The sequence below is a fragment of the Nomascus leucogenys genome, chromosome 14, assembly GCF_006542625.1.
Source record: "Nomascus leucogenys isolate Asia chromosome 14, Asia_NLE_v1, whole genome shotgun sequence".
NCBI classification, from domain to species: domain Eukaryota; kingdom Metazoa; phylum Chordata; class Mammalia; order Primates; family Hylobatidae; genus Nomascus; species Nomascus leucogenys.
The window spans coordinates 84,189,655-84,210,353 of record NC_044394.1 but is presented as its reverse complement, the minus strand read 5'-3'; the positions used below and the strand labels follow the sequence as shown (position 1 = coordinate 84,210,353).

General features: G+C 46.0%; 1 protein-coding gene across 4 annotated transcripts in view; it reads right to left on the bottom strand.

Moving 5' to 3' along the window:
- Positions 1-20,699, bottom strand: part of AFF3 (AF4/FMR2 family member 3) — a 564,533-nt gene that overhangs the window by 39,027 nt on the left and 504,807 nt on the right. For all 4 annotated transcript variants that reach the window (XM_030827298.1, XM_030827300.1, XM_030827299.1 and 1 more), the window contains 3 exons: positions 18,310-18,496; positions 10,103-11,197; positions 4,020-4,144 (listed from right to left, as the gene is read on the bottom strand). In XM_030827298.1, coding sequence (XP_030683158.1) covers positions 4,020-4,144; positions 10,103-11,197; positions 18,310-18,496 — 1,407 coding nt within the window. The remainder of the gene's footprint in view (positions 1-4,019; positions 4,145-10,102; positions 11,198-18,309; positions 18,497-20,699) is intronic.

The following is a 20,699-nucleotide window of genomic DNA, read 5'->3' as shown; positions in this document are numbered from 1 at the left end:
GAAACAAGTTAATGGCATTAGGATCATAACAAACAATACGCAAATCTCACTCACTGTTTCTTTTCTCTTCCCATCAGGATGAGTAGTAATTCTGGAGCCAGCACCAAAGTACATGACTAAGACTAATAACACTTTCATTTTCCAAGTCCTTTATCCAAGGATCTCAAAATACCCAACAAACAACTTACTGTTTTCCCAACAAGCATAAGGAGCAAGCAGTGGGAAAGTCAATCAACAACAATAAATGAATTCTACATTTCTGTCTTTTTTTGAGACAGGATCTGGCTCTGCTGCCCAGGCTGGAGAGCAGTGGTGGGATCTTGGCTCACTGTAGCCCTAACCTCCTGGGAAATCCTCCCACCTCAGCCTCCTGAGTAGCAGGGACTACAGGTATGCATCACCACACCGGGCTAATTTTTCATACTTTTTGTAGAGATGGGGTTTCACCATGTTGCCCAAGCTGGTCTCGAACTCCTGGATTCAAGGTGCCTCAGCCTCCCAAAGTGCTGTGATTACAGACATGAGCCATTGTGCCCAGCCAAATTCTATACTTCTTTTTATTTTTTGAGATGGAGTTTCGCTCTTGTCACCCAGGCTGGAGTGCAATGGCACAATCTTGGCTCACTGCAACCTCTGCCTCCTGGGTTCAAGTGATTTTCCTGCCTCAGCCTCCCGAGGACTCCCGAGTAGCTGGGATTACAGGTGCCTGCCCTCACATCCAGCTACTTTTTGTATTTTTAGTAGAGATGGGGTTTCACCATGTCAGGAAGGCTGGTCTTGAACTTCTAACCTCAGGTGATCCACCCGACTTGGCCTCCTAAAGTGCTGGGATTACAGGCGTGAGCCACTGCGCCCAGTCCGTATTTTACATTTCTAAAAAGACTTTTGCTATCTCATCTGAGCTTGTACTAAATGTAATATAGAAAATAATAAAACCAGAGAACAACCTGCAATATGTGAAGCCAATTCTTAATATCTGAGTTTATGACTTAACCAGGGATTGATCAGATTAAACCTAGAATATAAAAACAGTGAGTAGGAAGCCGGGTGTGGTGGCTCACGCCTGTAATCCCAGCGCTTTGGGAGGCCAAGGTGGGCAGATCACTTGAGGTCGGGAGTTCGAGACCAGCCTGGCCAATACGGTGAAACCCCGTCTCCGCTAAAAATACAAAAATTAACCGGGTGTGGTGGTGCATGCCTGTAATCCCAGCTACTCAGGAGGCTGAGGCAGAAGAATCGCTTGGGGGATGTGGATGTTGCAGTGAGGCGAGATTGCACCACTGCACTCCAGCCTGGGCGACAGAATAAGACTCCGTCTCCAAAATAAATAAATAAATAAATAAATAAATAAATAAATAAATAAATAAATAAATAAAATAATAAATAAAAACGGTGAGTAGAAGTTACAGTTTCTGATTCCTAACTCCTTATTTTACCTTCAAAACTACTGTCTGTGCTTGAATATAACGTTCTCCAAAATCAACCATCAGTGAAGAGGGATTCACTTATATCTGAGTTTGCAATGTATATTATATTGTTAGGGCTCTATTACTTAAAGTAGTGTTTGGGGAAGACAGACTAGTTTGAAATAAACTCAGTCATCGCTAATTTAGGATACTTATAGAGGTCACCTGGTAGAGTCAGTTAAAAATGGTAAAGCCATCTAACAAAGATTTACTCATTATTCTTGGGGTTGGGATCTCTTAATTGCACGTGTTGGTTATCACCACAAACAAGCCACTAAAGTCACTTTGAAAAGCAGTTTCCTTAGTGGAGAAATCACCAACACAGACCTCTAGAACAAATGACAAAACCAAAGTTCTGAATGTTATGCAAATGGATACATGTGGGGATAGAATTTCTGGTGAAAAGCACTGTTCCAAAAGCACTGTGTGTCTAACAACATAGAGGCTGTGTCACGCAAAAGTGCTTTGGGAGAATCAAAAGTTGCTCATCTAGTGATGGCGAAGATGCTGATGCTGAAGATAATGTGAACAGTGTGATTATAATTGTTTCTCGAAATGTGAGTGAAGAAAGACCTTTTCCTCAGTCTCTATTATTTGACATACTTCGTGATTTTTACAGTGCACGGAAAACAAAACTGTGACATTAAATATTATCATGGATATCATGATTGCCCGTTTTTCATCACTGCAAGTTTATATATATATTCAAGTTGACCAAAGAAACTTTCTTTGGAGCTCTTCTTTGAAATTGGCAATCCCCTTCTCCGGGACTGCTGTACAGCACTGGTAAAACTTGATAGTAGTAATCACAATTCCAGAGGTACAGACACCACCTTTCCCAGAATGTACTCTAAGCATTTTATATGCATTGTGTCACCACTTAACAGCAACAAAACCATCAGAACTAGGAGGCTCTGCCAGGCTAAGTCTCTAGAGCAAGAGTTTTTTAACCTGGGGTCCAAGAACTTGAATGGAGAAGTGACCTCTTCATTTTCACTAACCTCTCACTGTAACAGAACATTTCCTTGAACTATGAGTAAAGGTATGAAACCAGAGTCATGGTTTAGCAGGAGCAGTAGTACAACACCTGTGACTGTGTCACCGGTATAAATCACAGCTATTTTCTTTTTTTCTTTTTCTTTTCTTTTTTGAGATGGAGCCTCTCTGTCACCCAGGCTGGAGTGCCATGGCGCAATCTCAGCTCTCTGCAACCTCTGCCTCCCGGGTTTGAGCAATTCTCTGGCCTCAGCCTCCCAAGTAGCTGGGACTACAGGAGTGTGCCACCACACCCAGCTAATTTTTTTATATTTTTAGTAGATACGGGGTTTCACCATATTGGCCAGGCTGATCTTGAACCCCTGACCTTGTGATCCGCCTGCCTCAGCCTCCCAAAGTGCTGGGATTACAGGCATGAGCCACCGCACCCGGCCAAATCACAGCTATTTTCATGTCATATTGCAGTTGTGCAGACATACGGTTTATATTCCTCACTGCTTAGAAATTATGGAAGCCACCAGATCAGCTAGAAAGGTTATTTAGTGCATTAACAAGCACTAAATGATATCACACATTTAAAAATATTTGGGGACTACATTTTCCCCATTTCCCCTTTCCCAATATTTTGGGCTGGAATCCACCCTGCACAGAGGACCGAGGAGTGGGCAGCATGCAGGGGCAGCCTTTCCTCCTGCTCAGACCCACAGGAGCCCTCGCCTTCCAAGGTGATTCCGGCGCTGCAGTGGGCCTGTGTGTGTGCACCCTCGCTCTCCAGTCTCCTCGCCAAGTTTTAGCACTGCTCTACATCTTTTCCTAACCTTTCAGTTTACATTTTTGTGTTGTGCTGAGACATTCATCTCCCTTTAAAATTCTATGTATATGGTCAGGAAGGGTACGGAGTGTCTTAGAGAGGAAAAGTGGTTTCCGTGCTGTGGTATTTCAAAATGGAAAGAGCTTCTACGACTGATGATAAGCTACTCGTTTCTAATAAATATCTGAGATCTTGCCTTGCTTGTAAGCCATTCATCACAGAGGGGAGTCAGTGCTGGGTGGGTCCATCTGGAACCTCTTGAGAGGAGTGTCAGGGTGGCCATTTAACTTTGGGAACATGGACCCTTCTAAGGCCGCAATTTTGGTCTATATCCAATTAATTGCTTTAGGTGCTGCACATGGAGATTCAGCTTGAAGTGTGTATTTCTTCATCTGTCTAATAAGCTTAGTGTTCTTATGAGTTTAGTGGTTACCATTAAAATATTGATTAGAAATTCAGTTATTAAGTTTTTTGGGGGGAAGGGCATGTCTTGGGGAGTGCAGAGCTGTGTGTAACTAGTATCTGGTCTTTGGTTATGGAGAAGTACCCTGCATGAGTATCTGGAGCTATAATGTGTGGCACATGTGCAACCATAATGATAAGACTTGGGTTAAAGGAGGGAAGCAAGTCTGCAGACCTTGACCAGAGTAGTCCTCAAAAAGCCTGACCCTCCTCCAACATAGCAGGTGACTTTCAGACCCAGAGATCTCTCCAGCTCACTTCCACTTTGGAGGGAATGCACGTACCTGTTGATGTTCATGTTGCAGTGGTTTGCAGACAAAGTATTAGTGGTGGAGGTGGCCAGTCTTGAAGAGCTGTCTTTCTCTCCCTGGGCCTTCTTGATCTCCCTGTAGTCGTCTTCGTTGTCACACTGTATGGGAATTAACTAAAGTCAATCAGCACTGGATTTCAAGAGGTATTATGAGTTCCCAGGCACCGACTTCCACAGAGCGAGGCCTCCTGGGAGCCCCACTCACCTGGCTTCCCCGAAGCACAGCCTGAGCAGCTGTGCCCCTGCCATAGCTTCCCCATTAGCTCCTCAACAAGCAAGGATGAAATCTGTCAGTTCTACAATTGACAGCTGATGGAGAGGAGAGGCACGACGCCAGGATTCAACATTTTGAATTCTGAAAGCTGCTCTGCCATCAACTGGCCTAGGATTTAGCCCTGCAACTGGTCTGAGTTCCCACTGCAGCTCCAGCGGCACTCACCTTGGCATTTCTTGGTATCAGAATAAAGTACAGCAAGTGTGTGTTCTCTGTGATTCATGCCATAAGGGCAGTGGCAAGCTTGGACTTTTCTGTTTTAAAAATTCTTGCCTTGGCCAGGCACCGTGGCTCATGCCTGTAATCCCAGCACTTTGGGAGGCTGAGGCAGGTGAATCACGAGGTCAGGAGATGGACACCATCCTGGCCAACATGGTGAAACCCCATCTCTACTAAAATACAGAAAATTAGCCAGGTGTGGTGGTGCGCGCCTGTAGTCCCAGCTACTTGGGAGGCTGAGGCAGGAGAATCGCTTGAACCTGGGAGGTGAACCTGGGAGGCAGAGATTGCAGTGAGCAGAGATCATGCCGCTGCACTCCAGCCTGGTGACAGAGTGAGACTCCGTCTCAAAAAAAAAAAAAAAAAATTATTGCCTTTTGTGAACTGCAAGCAGAAGCTATTATCTCTTGGTGCCTTAATTCTAGTTTTCAATTACTATCCCATGACATCTTAGAATCCATAAAGTACCTTTTTCTAAAACAGTACTTTGACTGGATCCTTGTTGCCATGATTGGGTTTAATTTAATTTATTTATTTAGAGACAGAGTCTTGCTCTGTCACCCAGGCTGGAGTGCGGTGGTGCGATCATGGCTCACTGCAGCCTCGACCTCCCAGGCTCAGGTCATCCTCCCGCCTCAGCCTTCCAAGTAGCTGGGAATGCAAGTGTGTGCCATCATGCCTGGCTAATTTTTTGTATTTTTTGTAGAGACGGGGCTTTCCCATGTTGCTCAGGCTGATCTCAAACTCCTGGGCTCAAGTGATCCTCCCACCTTGGCCTCCCAAAGTGCTGGGATTACAGGCGTCAGCTATCAGGCCAGCCTGTGTTTAACTTTAGATATGTGTTAAGGTGCAACACAAATATATTCAGAAAGTACCATTTTCAATGAGCTAACAGGAACCTAGTATGGTATCCTCAGGGCTGTCTGCATTGTTTTCCAGGAGACAAGCGCCAACACCAAAGAGAGAAAGACTCTGACCTTCTTGTTCTGGCTGGGATTTTGCCACACAGCTTCTGCCACAGGGGCTCCCAGATGCCCACACTGTAATAGGGACCCCCATGGAGGGCTCAAACGAAAGCTCCGAGTTCTCAGTCCTTAGCTCCAGGGCTCCAGCAGGGCAAGACTCCACAAGTTTGACAGCCAGGTCTATGGGGTCCCATCTCCAGCACCCAGTACTGGGGTATTAATGCCCAGAATACGAAGTAAAGAGCACTCTAAGAATGTTCTTTCACTTCTCTTGTGTCTCTGTTTAATGATTCTTTAGATTTTATGAGTGCAGCCAGGTGTCAGGCTTAGCGTAAATGAAGTTTCTTAAGTTAAAATAAAAATGGCCATAAGTAATACAACTATTTAAACACAGAATATTACGGAATTTTATGTACGTCTTTCTGCACATCTCTCTAGTAAACTCTGTATGCCTGGATGGCTTTATGTATTTCCAATCTGTCTATATATTATCAATGTCTATCTCTGCATATTTCATATGTGTATATTTCCACCAGCCTATTCATTTAGCCATCCATCCCAGAGGTAATAGCCACACTCATTCCCAGATGATTAATTGATTGATTGATTCCTACACTCAACAAAGATTGAGCACCAGCAAGTAGTAAGGAAGACAGGGTGTGTAGAGAAAAACAGGAGGAATAGCAGGTAGGGAAGAAAATGAGCTGCCAAGTATTACTGACTTTCATTGTTTGAACATATTGTGTGAATCTGACAACACCCCGGCAAAGATGTCAGCATTTTTTTTTTTTTTTTTTTTTTTGGAGACAGAGTCTTGCTCTATTGCCAGGCTGGAGTGCAATGAAAATGGCATGATCTCAGCTCAGTGCAACCTCTGCCTCCAGGGTTCAAGTGATTCTCCTGCCTCAGCCTCCCCAGTAGCTGGGATTACAGGCACGTGCCACCACGCCCAGCTATTTTTGTATTTTTAGTAGAGACAGGGTTTCGCCATGTTGGCCAGGATGGTCTCCATCTCTTGACCTCGTGATCCACCCACCTTGGCCTCCCAAAGTGCTGTGATTATAGGCGTGAGCCACCACAGCTGGCCCCGATGTCAGCATTTTCTAGATGGAGAAACTGATGTTCAGAGAAAGTAAGGTCACCTGATTAAGGTCACCGAGGAGGCCAAGGACCATACATAACTTTCTGGGTCTGGTGCAAAATGAAAATGCTGGACCCCTTGTTCAAAAAGCAGGAAAAGAGTGATGTTATAAAGCCCTCAAATAGAAAACATTTTCCTTTCTTTCACAGTCTCTGCCATGGGGATGTCTACAGTATTTGCTATACACATTGTACTTCTTTGGGCATGGGGATACCTGGGGGGGTGCGTGTAGCCTCTCAAGGGCCCTGTTTGCCCTTGGACGAGGTATATGTGTGCAGCCCACCAGTGTGGGCATTCCCCTTCTGCCAATCAGAGGCCCTGCCTGTGGTGCCCGAGTAGTCAGGCATTTCTCCAACAACCCACAGCAAATGGGCAACCCCCAGGGGACTGCAAGACCCTCTTTGGAATGTCTTACTACCTGGATGAGGGACGGGCAAGATCCTTCCTATGCCTGCACCTAGGCCCCTTCTTGTGGCAAAGGCAGCAATGGTCCCTGGACTAAGACAGGAAGTGGGAGGCTGCCTAGGGCCCAGGGTGCCAGGAGGCAGAAGTATAGGCAGAACCTGCCCTGCAGAAACAGGCAGGAGGTGAGAACACAGTGAGTCAAAGCTCCATATGCCCCTGCACATGTACCATCAATTTGCAGCATCACAAATTCAAAGATTACAGGAAAAATTTTAAGATGGCAGCCACAAGCATTCAACTCCAAGGGGCCCTGGGTGATGCACACCAGTATGGTCCCATGCATGGGGCCCATGAAAAGCTGGCCCTGCAGGAGGTAAATGGTAAAGACGGGATTTGAGGTCAGGACACTTTGGTGTGAAAATCCACACACTTTCCATTATATGTGAGCACTCTCAGGGCAATGGGGACCAACGAAGGGTGCCCACTGCTGGCTAATAATGGCCAGTGCTGGGCAGAAACTATGTTGGGGTTTCTTTATAAAATTATCTTTGCTGGCCAGGTGCAGTGGCTCACGCCTGTAATCCCAGCACTTTAGGAGGCCGAGGCAGGCGGATCACCTGAGGTTGGGAGTTTGAGACCAGCCTGACCAACATGGTGAAACCCCGTCTCTACTAAAAATACAAAATTAGCCAGGCATGGTGGCACATACCTGTAATCTGAGATACTCAGGAGACTGAGGCAGGAGAATCACTTGAACCTGGGAGGCGGAGGTTGTGGTGAACTAAGATAGTGGAGCATCATTGCACTCCAGCCTGGGCAACAAGCGCGAAACTCCGTCTCAAAAAAAAAAAATTTTTTTTTCTTTGCATCCATACCAAGGAAAAGCAAAAAGCTGCCCCTTGAAGATATTTCTTTTCATGAACTTTCTTGCAAGGGCTTCAAATTCTACTTTATAGGGATAAATTACTTAATGTTATTAATATTATGTGAAGAAACACATCCTTTGGTACTTTATTTTTTATTTTATTTATTTATTTCTTTGAGATGGAGTCTTGCTCTGTTGCCCAGGCTGGAGTGCAGTGGCATGATCTTGGCTCACTGCAACCTCTGCCTCCCAGGTTCAAGTGATTCTCCTGTCTCGGCCGCCTGAGTAGCTGGGACTACAGGTGTGCACCATCATGTCCGGCTAATTTTTTGTATTTTAGTAGAGATGGGATTTCACCATGTTGCCCAGGCTGGTCTTGAACTCCTGAGCTCAGGCAATCCGCCCACCTCGGCCTCCCAAAGTGCTAGGATTAGAGGCATGAGCCACCATACCCAGCCTGGTACTTTAGAATGAATTTCTTTGGTCATAGGTGCCCTTAAGTTACAAAGATGATTGTCATAAAAAGGAGACTGAGTGCCTTCTCCATGCGCACTTACAAAGCAAGAAATATATTCATCGTGGCCAGGACAAGGTAACAAGCGGTACTCCTTAGTCCCCTTCTCAATCAGGGATTCGAAATAGCTGTGAAACCTATGTGTCCAGTCTAACTTTTCTATTGACAGACTAGACTGCCTTCAGAAAACTGGAAAATATACAAACCTCAGACTGATTTCTTATTGAGACGCTCTCAAGCCAGACAGCCTGGGTTAATTTCTGGCTCAGCCCCTTAGGACCTATGTAACCTTGGGCAAGTTGCTTTAGGCTCTCTGAGCCTCTGTTCCCTCTCCGTAAAATGGGTATGACAATAATATTTGTCTCATAAAGTTATAAGGATGAAATGATTTAACATGTATAAAGTGCCTAGAGCAGCATCTGTCATGGGGACCTATATACCTGTGAGCTGTTGTTATTGAAAACTTTGTCCTAAATTTGGAGCCATCCATGCATATTGCAATCTTGGTCTGTTACCCATTGCATTTTTCATTGTGATAAAAATTACTTTTGAAGATACAGTAACAGGAAGGGTTAAAAATCCTCAAAATTGGCTTTAATGGATGATTAAGGTATTCCTCTGCACAAAAACCTTCGAAATGGGCTACGTGTTCAGTGTCTGCTGCCAGAGATGCCCCCCAGCTCTCCCTGTCCTTGCTTTTGCTGCCCTTCTCACTCCCTGGACTCATCGCTTCCATTCCTGACCCTGGACGTATTCAAATATCCCTCCTCTACAGAGCCCTGTTTTCAGGGCCCCTCCACCATGAAGCCCTCCTTGATCAATGCTAACGGAAGCAACAGCTGCTGGTACTGATGCTGCATCAGGGTCTGCCGTATTCATTTTCACCTGCCACAACCTTGAACTTCATGAGGCCACTGGCCTCTTGGGTCAATGAGTGATCCCACCATCAATGTCACCCCATTCCTCCTGGCAAAGAGTGGGGGTGCTCATGTGTTTAGCTTTCTCACAGGCCCTGCATCCAGCTGTGTGTGCACACACTTGATAAATATTTCCTATTTTGACATGCAGTGGGACAAGGCTTAATTACCTGTAACTATAAAACAGGGATAATAGGCTGGGCGTGGTGGCTCATGCCTGTAATCCCAGCACTTTGGGAGGCTGAGGCAGGCAGATCACTTGAGGTCAGGAGTTCAAGACCAGCCTGGCCAACATGGTGAAACCCTGTCTTTACTAAAAATACAAAAAAATTAGCTGGGCATGGTGGTGGACGCCTGTAATCCCAGATACTTGGGAGGCTAAGGTAGGAGAATCGCCTGAACCTGGGAGGCAGAGGTTGCAGTGAGCCCAGATTGTGCCATTGTACTCCTGCTTGGGCGACAGAGCGAGACTCCCTCTCAAAAAAAAAAAAAACAAAAAAAAAAACAGGGATAATAATGGTACTTCCCTCACTGAGCAGTTTTAAGGACTCAGCCAAGTTAGATGTTAAGTGCTTACAACAGTGTCTGGATATAGAAAGTACCCTAGAAGTGTGTGCTAGGTAAGGACACGCAAAACTCCTGCGGCAGCCTATGGTCCCAAACAGCAGCCTATGGGTGCTCTACCCAAGTACCCACAAGTTAAGAGACAGCCCCTTCTCCTCCACATCCCCCGCACCCCAGTCAGCCCCAGGCCTACCTTGCGTTTCCTCTTGGATTTTGGCAAAGCCTTTTCTGCAGGTGTGTCCGAGGTGTGGCTGGGCGGTGCGCTCTCAGAGTCCTTGGCGGCAGGGGCACTCAAGACCCCTGGCTCCTGGGGCAGGTGTTCTGGGATCCTGGACAGGAGGGTCAGGTCGATTTTTACCCAGAGAGACCTGATCTCGTCACTGTCCTTTAGAGGGGAGAGAAGTTCGTTACGGCCAAAGGGGACCAGTGTGTAGAACTGCTCCTCCAGCTCCTTGGCGATGTCACTGGTGGTCCTGGCGTTGATGGAGCCTACAGGGGCCCTGGGACAATTGCCCCCGTTGGCAGCGGCCTCCTTCAGCCTCTGATCATTCCCGGAGGAGGCAGAGGCAGCCACAGTCTGTGCTTTGGACAGAGGGTACTCCTCCTGCTCGGACTCCAGGTCGGAGTCCGAGGAGGAGGACGAAGATGACGACTCTGTCTCAATGAACTCCTTGGATTTGGGGACGATCCTGCTCAGCCCCCGCGTGCGGCGCTTCTCGCAGGTCACAGAGGAGCGCAGCTCCTTGCGGTGGTTCGCTCTGTTGTTGCCACAGGGCCTGGTTTTGGTGGGCTCTGGGGGAACCACCACGCTCGTCCCCAGCGCGTCCGCGGCCGCGGGCTCCTCGGGCCGGTGGCAGTTGGCGCCGTCCCCGGCTGAGGTCCTCTCGGTGCGCCTGGTGGGCTTCTTGCCCCCGGACCTCCGGGCAGGCGCGGGCACGTTCTCCGCGGGCGCACAGGGCACTGCGGGTGGCGGGGCGGCTGCGCTCACCGCCACGGCCACGGCCGCAGGCGGGGACTTCTGCTTCACGCCTTTACTCCCAGGGGCCTTGTTCGCTGTCCTTGGCCTCTGCTCCTCCTTGCAAGTGCTCTTGATCTCCTTCTCTCTCAGGCTGGGCTGGCAAACGTCGGGGACTTTCCCACAGTCCTGGACGTTCTCTTTCACCGGGTTGTAGTACTGATTGCTCTCTGGCCCGTGGCTTTCATTTTGGATCAGAATAGGAGGCTTGTGGGGATTAACTTTGTTTAGCCATTTATCCAGCTGCCACTTGTTAGAGGATGCCGGTTCAGCCTGAAAGCAGAAAACCGGTGACAAACAAAACATCTTTCATTACAGGCTCACTTTAAAGGGGCCTGGCTGTTTTTATCTTGACTTACTCCTCTAAGTGTATGAGCAGAAAACGAATGGGATGGAAGCAAAAGGAAAATGGAAGCATTAAGTGTGTGTCACAGCCCCATGTGGCACTCAGGATGCCTGGATGATACTGTCCTTACTGGCCCCTGGCACTAAATGTCCTTGCAGCACTTCCAAGTCTCTTTGGAAAAATAAGGAAAGCATTGTGCCTCATTAGAACCCATTTCCTAGTACTTTTGAGTGTTAGTATAATTTTTTTTTATAATTATATGTACATATGTAAACTTGAAATGCCCCAAAACTTAGAGAATAGTTTAGAGGCCCTGAGCATAAATCACTTGTTTTTTTGGTGAGACTTAAAACTTTGTGGAGATTTGAAGAGGGGACTAAGTGGAACCTACAATCCCAAACAATTAACACATGATTTATGTGTTGAAGGCAGGTAGTCTGTAGTAATTTGGTAGTAGGAGCAATGACCTTGGGAAGATGGCTTGTTTTGCGTCCAGAACTATTTCAGAGGGATTTGTGCATCTTTGGCAGCCTGACTGGGTCAGTCTAACCTCAACCTGCTTCCATCACACTTTGCTAGAAATATTTCAGACATGGAGGTGAGATGGAATACTTTCCTGCAAGCAGTTTTGCTAACTTACAGCAACTCATGAAAGTCATTGGTTTTGAACTGCGGCCCCACAGGTTGGCTCTGCGGTTGAAGGTGTGGGGATGGCTAGGGAATGCCCTGAAATGGATGGGAAATGTGTAGATGCATTTTGTTTCTAGAAGAGGTCTGTAGTTTTCAGTTGTGTCTCTAAGAATCTATGTCTCAGAAGAAAAAAAAATTAAGGACCAATCCAATAATTTTACAGGGAGTAAATGCTGATGTCTAAAAAAAGTCAATTTATCCAGCATTATGATAATTAAGAGAAAACAGGTGTACTGAGAAGAATAGAATTTTAGCCAGAGTATTTTCAATTTGTGACTCTAAGTGAAATGGGGAAAATATTTTGGCTAAGGCGATGTTTTTTTTCTTCCCTATGGCCTTCCACCTTTTGAATTCGTGGCATCCATTGTTTCAGGGGAGACCAGATACCAGGCTAGAGTAAGAAGACACTGCTTAGCTCCATACTTCAAGCTTGATCGGTTCAAGTCTAGAGCAAATTGAGTCTGGTGCCAGAGAAAAAACAGTTTAACATAATAAATTTGAAAAGGTTCCTTTGAAGTATCAAGGTTTGTTTTTCAACAGCGAGGCCTGTATTAAGAGCAGAACTCAGGGACCTTGGCCTCACCCCAGGCATTGAGGATTTCAGAGGGGGAACAAGAGGGCTGTATCATAGACGCAGGGGCCCTGGCTGAGTCCGGGGCACAGCTCAGGGAAATGCGAAGCCTCTGATGGGCCACAGGAGGCTGGGGCCAAGAGGAATTGGCCACAGAGCGTGGGGATCAGGCAACTAGAGCTATGACAGGGACCATGGACATCTTGCTGGCTGCCCCAAACCAGATGGGACCAACTTCCCTTCAGGGCCGACTGGCACAGGGTGTCTGGTGACTTGGAGAAGCAAGAAAATTTCCGTGAAGGCCAGAAGGAGGATGAAGGCCCCTTCCCTGAGCTGTGAGGATGCAGAAGTCCATCCTGGAGTGCAGGTGGGGAAGAGGGGACCCCCTGGCCCTGACACAGATTCTGGTCTTTGACGTGACTTTTTTCTTTGCTTGTTTTCATGGGAACCAACATAACCAGGGGCTCCAGAGAAATATGCAAATGAGTAGAAAGACAGATCGTTTTTGTACCTCTGAGTTCTACATAAATCATGACCTTGCTTTATTTGGCTTCTCCAGAGAAAGGGAACACGGGAAACCTATGGAACATGCCCAGTGCATGTGGCGGTGGTAGATGCCCTCCCATGGTCAGAGAAAGCAGGACAGTGGGACACGGAACAGCTTCTCGGCCAAGGGGGATCCCTCACCTCCCGTGAGATTAGCTGAGAGTGCCTGAAAGCTAATTTGGTGGCAAAAATCAATGGCTTCTAATTTTGTCTCCCCCAACCCCCATTTCTCTCATCAAGTCAGTGCCTTCCCCTGTGCCTCAGCTTCCCTAGACAAATGGGACACAGTAAATATGAATGGATGCTGAAGGGGCCTCTTGCAGAAAGGCTGCACATTTTGGGAGAGGGCACACACACACGGCAGAACACACCCCTCACGCTGGCCCCGCCACTGCGTTTCACACTAGTTCTCCCTCACTGCTACCATCCGGAGCCTTCTATAGCCCACATCTCATATATGAGAGAACATGGAAGTCTGTTTGTAGCCAAAACACAGCTGCACATGGGAAAATTCACACTGAAACTTCCTAGCAGGAGCATTAACAGAAGGGCCGAATTTAATACATTTAGTACAGGCCCACTGCCTGGTATGCTTCAGGGTCACTTTTTCTGCACTTCACAGCTGAGGAAATCAGTTTGAAGTACCCACTTTCAACACATCACTAAATCATACTTTTTTTTTTTTTTTTTTTCTCAAGGATCTACAATAACCTCCTATTGCCTCTCAAACAAAATCCAAATTTCTAAGGGGGGCATTTAAGGGCATCCATTATCTTGCAATCATCTTTCATTGTCAGAATACCTACAGTTTAACTCCCACTTCACGTGTATTATCTCATTTAATCTTTACAGATAAGAAAGGTTATCACCTCTAACTTGTAGATGAGGCTCAGAGAGGCTAAGGGACATACCCAGAGCTGCACAGCTACCGGGCTCTACCGAGACTAACTTTGTACTCATCTAGGTTTAAAGACCAATTGTCTCCACTGCTGCATCACTGTGTCTCCCACTGTTTGGCATAGCCTCGTGAAAGGGGGACCGCATTTCTTTGAGAAATGTCAGTCTTCAACCTAAAATGACAGAATTAGATCTGAATTTTGGAGAAAACACCAAGAACACTCCAAACAGTACTTGTTGCCCTCTGTTATACTCAATTGCATTGTCTTTTGATGTTCATATTTGTTTCATGTGTATATATGTCTTGTGTCTTCAAAAAAGCCAAATGCTTCTTTCAGTCGAGGGCCAGGTCTCTGTTTCTTTAGTATCCCTTGCAGCATCTATACTAGGTCAGGCAGGCAGATTGCCACGTCTCTCCTCCTAATAAGAACTCACAATGAGCTGTCACTCAAATTGTACCATTTATTCCTTTATCATCATCATTTTTTCCCCCTGACAACCTCACAGATTAGGCAGAGCAGGAATATCTGCCATTCTGGAAATGAGGCAATTGTGGCCAAGGAAGCTGCAAGGATACAGAGTTTAGTGGCAGCGAGGAGGGGAACCTCAGGCTGCAGACGCCAGGCCACTGGCATGCGGCTGGCCACAGTCTGCCCCCTGAGCCGTCCATCCGGGGTTTCTGCCCAACGTTCTGGTTTGTTTGCTGGCTTGCTGCTTTATATTTTCAGCCATGACTCTCCTCCCTAATTGATCTTCCCTCTGACTCACGCACCAGCTCTCCATCATGCACTCTGGTCCCTGCTTCATCTAAATCCTTCAAGTACCCGCTGCCATGGACCTCGTAGGCACCTAATAAATGAGAAGCTTGTTGAATCAGTGAGCAACTTGAATCACATTTCTGCTGATTTTTAAGAACGATCTAGGGCAGCATTTTCCAAAATGTGCTTTTAGCTCATCTATCCCATGAAGGAGGGTTTCCAGAGTCAAATCAATTTGGGAAATGCCACAATGGAAAACACAGTATACCTGAGCAATAGTAAGGGCTGGGTGATGATTCTGTAGGTAAAGAGGTGGGATAAACCTATTTTGTCCCAGATCTCCTCAACATTATGTATCCAGGCTTTTTTTTTTTCCTCCACGTAATATTTATTGTACAACAAAGGCCGAGGGAGTTCTGTGTGTGGGGTCAACGTGCTAGCTGAGCGGAAAAGCAACTTTTCCTGCAAAGCTCTGGTATAAGAGGCTGTACAGTGCCCGGAAAGCAGGTTGGACTCCGGTGAGAAAAAGTAGTCTGAGACCAAAGAAGCCCACATCATGCCACAGAGAGGGCCCCTCCATGCTACGCAGGAACATGGCATTACCATACTACAGTGATTTACGTGAAACAAATTGGCTCCCAACACACACAGCCAGAAAGAACATCTCCTACGCAACTCAGCTGAGCCCAGTGGGTTTTCTGAGTGCTGGGACATGGTGGGGAGAATGCAGGGCTCCTCCTACGCCCATAGCAGGATTGTTATAGCAGGGGAGTGAAGAAAAGAAGCGTTCTGTTTCAAAGTAGCACAAACTGGTCTGAGCAGCGGAATGTGAGGTGCATGGCTATGAAGAGCCTGACTGTCATATGGGGTTCAGGAAAAGGAGTCTCACTCCTGGGCCAGCTCCGCCAGACCAGGCAGCACAGCTGTGGAGGACACACAGGGTGATGTTACTTCCCGCCTTTGCCATTTGCAGTCTGCAAACTCATTTTCTTTCTAAAGGGTGTGTGTGTCTGTATTATCCTTAGGAAAAATGTTAAAATAACTTTACTTTTATTCCAACAAATACATTTCTTTCCTACAGAAAGAACGAACGTGCAGCGTGGCTAACACATCACCTGCTGCTTCTGCAGTCCTCTGCGTAGGGAAGACAGGAATTCAAAACCACACGTGGCCTCAGGTGACTTAAACTTTTAGAACTGACTCCTTTAGGAGGCTCCTGCCCCCTCTCCTTAGCGAGGGGCCTCTGATAGCTGCTGGAAGAAATGACAAGAGCCTCCTTTCATCACCCAAGAGTTCAAGTCTTTGTAATTATCTCAGTGACATTTAGAAAGCATTTGCTTAAAGCACTTTATAACTGTACTGCTCTTTTTTTTTTCTTTCTTTTTCTTTGAGACGGAGTCTCGCTCTGTCACCCAGGCTGGAGTGCGGTGGTGTGATCTCGGCTCACTGCAACCTCCGCCTCCAGGGTTCAAACGATTCTCCTGCCTCAGGCTCCTGAGGAGCTGGGATTACAGGCACCCACCACCACACCCAGCTAATTTTTGTATTTTTAGTAGACACGTGGTTTCACCATGTTGGTCAGGCTGGTCTTCAACTCCTGACCTCATGATCCACCTGTCTTGGCCTCCCAAAGTGCTGGGATTACAGGCATGAGCCACTGTGCCCGGCCAACTGTACTGGTCTTAAGCAAGGTTTCAGCCAACACAGGAGCTCTAGGACCTACATTTCAGGATGAAAATAAGACTGAACATTCATGAATTTAACCTGCAAAGCCACAAGGAGGAGCCTGGATGGGTGATCTTCACAGACACGAACAGTTGTTGGATATCCTCACTGCCTGCCCTGTCCTTGCACTGTCTCTGGGACACAGTTATTTCTTGTAACTAAATATTCCAGAATTTCTCCACAAAGTATAGCATAAAGCAGGCTTTAAAGAAGCCTGCTTAACTCTTCTGCTTTATTTAACTCCTGTATTTTTTTCATTTCGAATTATCCCCATTAGAGTGTCAGCTCTATGAAGATAGGGACATTTTCTGTCATATAATTGCGTATTCCAGGGCCAAGTACTGTGTGACTGATGCTCAGTAAATATTTGTTGAATGAATTCTGAATGAGTAAATGAATGAATGAATGAATGAGTAAATGAAATTATGCTGAAGGAATAATAATTTAGTTTCTGGGAAAAGCCAGGGTTATGTTACCATAAGGCTTTCATAGGTTAATGTTGCTAAGAGCCTTCCCCTTACACAGAGATAGATAGATGGATAAATAGATGGACAGATATAGATGGACAGATGGAGAGGCAGAGACTGAACCTCATGGGAAGGAGAGCGTGGAGCGATGGCTTGATTCAGGATGAATGGAGAGTCCTGAGCCAGGGCAGAAAGGTGCTGAGGAGAAAATGAGGAGTGTGGGGAAACAAAATATCCTTGATTTCACAGTGCTCCTGCAAAAAGCCTCAGCCTCCTGAAAGAAGTAGGGAGGGGAAAAACCTGAAGGAACTGAAGAGCCACTCTGTGAACCTGAGATGGAAACACCACTGCTTTCAGGTGTGATAACATCTAAGGCACCGCTATAAAAGCTGGACACGGGGGTGCTAATCGGGCCCATTAAGGTGCTCCCCTCCCACTGCGATGGTTTGTAGAAGTGGGTTTAGTGGGTTTAGTTCCATTTCAGAGCCTATTTAGGAATATGGCCCCCCGAATGGTACAGAGGGTTGTAAGTAAAAAATTAAACCTGACAATCATTAGTCATGTCAAATGTTTACACACTCAAGAAGAAAGTCTATTTTATTCCTTGTTTAGATATTAGAGTCTACCCTTAGAGCTCTGCAGTCTGGGAAAGTTTCTCTCAGCCCTCTCCCAAGAATCTTCATGCTCTGAATTACTATTTAATTTTCCCCTTTCTACTTTAAAGTAGAAATAGCAATGGTTTTTATTGGTACCTTCTAATGCTTTTACAGGAGGCACCTAAATCTTCCACATAGATACTCATCACAGCTATAAAAGGTTTCATCATTTTTTGTAGGGTGATGCTAATTTTTCTTTTTCTATTTTCACAAAGAAAACACAGTTAAGAAGGTTTTATTAATATTTATAGCCCTTGTTCTTCTGATCCGTGACAAACCACAAAAAGGTAAGAATCTGACCATGCCCAATCCATAAAACCCCTTTCCCTGTGATTTACGGGTGGTCACACTTCCCAGGTGGTGAGTGGCCCTATCCAGCGACTGCCCTGGCTGACCCCGAGGGAGACCTGAGCCATAGGTTATTTCCTGTCAGTGATGTTTATAGCACACTTGGAAATTTCTGGAAGTCAAGAGAGAATTTGGGGGCAATGAAACTTGATGTTTCTGTACTTGAAAGGAAGCTGTGTAATTAAGAGACTGTGAGGAGGGGACAGCGTGGGGAAAATGTGGAGCGCGAAACCCATAGCCTCCTCCTGTCCATCATCACCTGGCTTGGGGTCTGCAGGAGGGAGGAGACCTGCAGCAGTGTGACAGTGACAATGCCCGGACTTGCTATCTTCATAGAGACAGAAGTAGGCAGAGGAGAGGCCTGAGCCAGGCAGTGCTTACCTCGGGGCTGGAGAAGTGGGGGGGCTTGCTGCCCTCACTCTCGCTGGAGCTGCTCTCGGTCTCCGAGTCAGATCCGGAGCTGCTCTCTGAGTCGCTGGAGGAGCTGCTGCTGCCGCTGCTGCTGCTGCTGCTGCTGCCCTTGCTGGAAGGCACCGAGGTTCTGCAGTTGGGCTGCTGGACCACGGCGCTGCCAGCCCGCGAGGCCCCCGGGAAGGAGAGGGAAGGAAAGCCAAGTGAGCAAACAGGAAAACACCACCAAGCTGTCACGCACCCCAAAGAGGGAGGAGGCACGCAGCCTACACATCTGTCAACCATGACCTGGAACTCAAAGAGCGGGCGTCGAGGTCAAAGTCATCCTAAAGGTTAAAGCAACTCATATACAGAAATAAAATCGGGAGTGAAGTTGGTGCCCCTTGGTAGTCGGGCACTGGTTATTCGTGTGGCCATTTTGGAAGGGAAGGTGGTATAACATCCAAATGGCTGTTTCTATTTTGCTGCTGTTCTGGGAATGGCTTTTCAAATGCATCCCCAAATCCAATCATCTACAAAAATGGAAGAAAATCCAAAAAGCTTGAACTATTTTGCAAAGCATGAAAATGACTGCTTTATTTTTGCCCTAGAGGAAAATGCAGCATGATGGCAGGGATTAGGCAGAGGGCTATCAGGAAGCGCACGGCGTTCTGCTCTGAGCTTTCATGGCCAGCTGGAAGGTTCCAGAGACCAAGAGACTGTCCAAGTTCATGTCTTGCTTCCTCCCTTTTCCCACCTGTAGTTGAGTGCTGTAGCGATTACAGGTGCTGGGATGTTGTTATAAACTGTAACCTTCCTTGAGCCCTTTCCTAGAGAACTGAAGATCCCTCACTGACACACTTTCATATATTCTGGACTTTAAAATTCAATCCCGGTGCTGTGGCTTATAGGAACTGCATTTCACATTTATACTTGATGTTTATATCCATGCTGAAATTTGCCAGAAAGTCATTACATACTCAAAGATAACAAGAAAAATTGACTGATGCTTTCCAATAGTAATTAATTAACCATAAAAATTCAAATAGCATACATCCACCCAGAAAGTGTTTGAGCAAAAAAGAAAATTTCAGTACTCACATAATATTCAACATCTTCAAAGTCCTTTATTAACAAAATTGAAACACACCATAATGTGTTCTTTTGAGGTCAAGCTCTAAATACCAAAAATGCTGGTCACTCTTGGATGTTGAGTCAGCAAACTGCTTCCAACTGTGACCAGTGCTTTTATAGGACCGAGCATCAGTGAAGGCCAGGGGCCAGGGAGCTTATGGCGGTTTTACGGTCTCAAGTACAAAGCAGCCTGGACATGGTAAAGGACTCCTTTCACCCATCCCTTAAATCTTTGATATGTGCTTTGCCCAAAGAGGACTTTCATAAATCCTGGGTATGGGGGTGGGGATGGAGGTAATACTCATTGGAGCTTTGTTTCTATAAAAACCACCAGACAAGAAACTATCTTGCAGGAGATCTAAAAATAAAAGCACCTCTTGGAATGGCAGGGTTAGGGGAACCAGAGTTTGAACATAACTTTCCCTAGTGGGGTTTTCATTTCTTCCACCAATGTCACGGTCCATACTGATTGTCTGACAAAATTCTTCAGCATCAGACAACATCTGCACGTTCATGCCTTGCCTGAGCTGCAGCGATTTCTTTTCCAGCCTGTTATTTGCGTCTAGAATTGAGTGAGGAATCCTGGATCTTAAGACAGAGTAGGGCAAGGGACAGTTAGAGCTCAGGGGCTGTAATATTTCTTTCCTTCCTTATGAACAAAAATCTGTCTTTCCTGTTGGCTGAATCGAGATGGTTACTATCAATAGAATCATAAAAAAAAGATTGAATTCTGACTGAACATGAACATCTGGGATCCATGTTAGTAGTTTGTAGAACCTGACAGAAATGAGCAATGGGGAAAGGATTCCCTATTTAATAAACGGTGCTGGGAGAACTGGCTAGCCATATGCAGAAGACTGACACTGGACCCCTTCCTTACACCATATACAAAAATCAACTCAAGATAGATTAAAGACTTAAATTTACAAACTAAAACTATAAAACCCTTGGAAGACAACCTAGGCAATACCATTCAGGATACATGAATGGGCAAAGATTTCATGACAAAGACGTCAAAAGCAATTGCAACAAAAGCAAAAATCGACAAATGACATCTAATTAAACTAAAGAGCTTCTGCACAGCAAAAGAAACTATCAACAGAGTAAACAGACAACCTACAGAATGGGAGAAAATTTTTGCAAACTATGCATTTGACAAAGCTCTAATATCCAGCGTTTATAAGGAACTTAAACAAATTTACAAGAAAAAACAACCCCATTAAAAAGTGGGAAAAGGACATGAACAA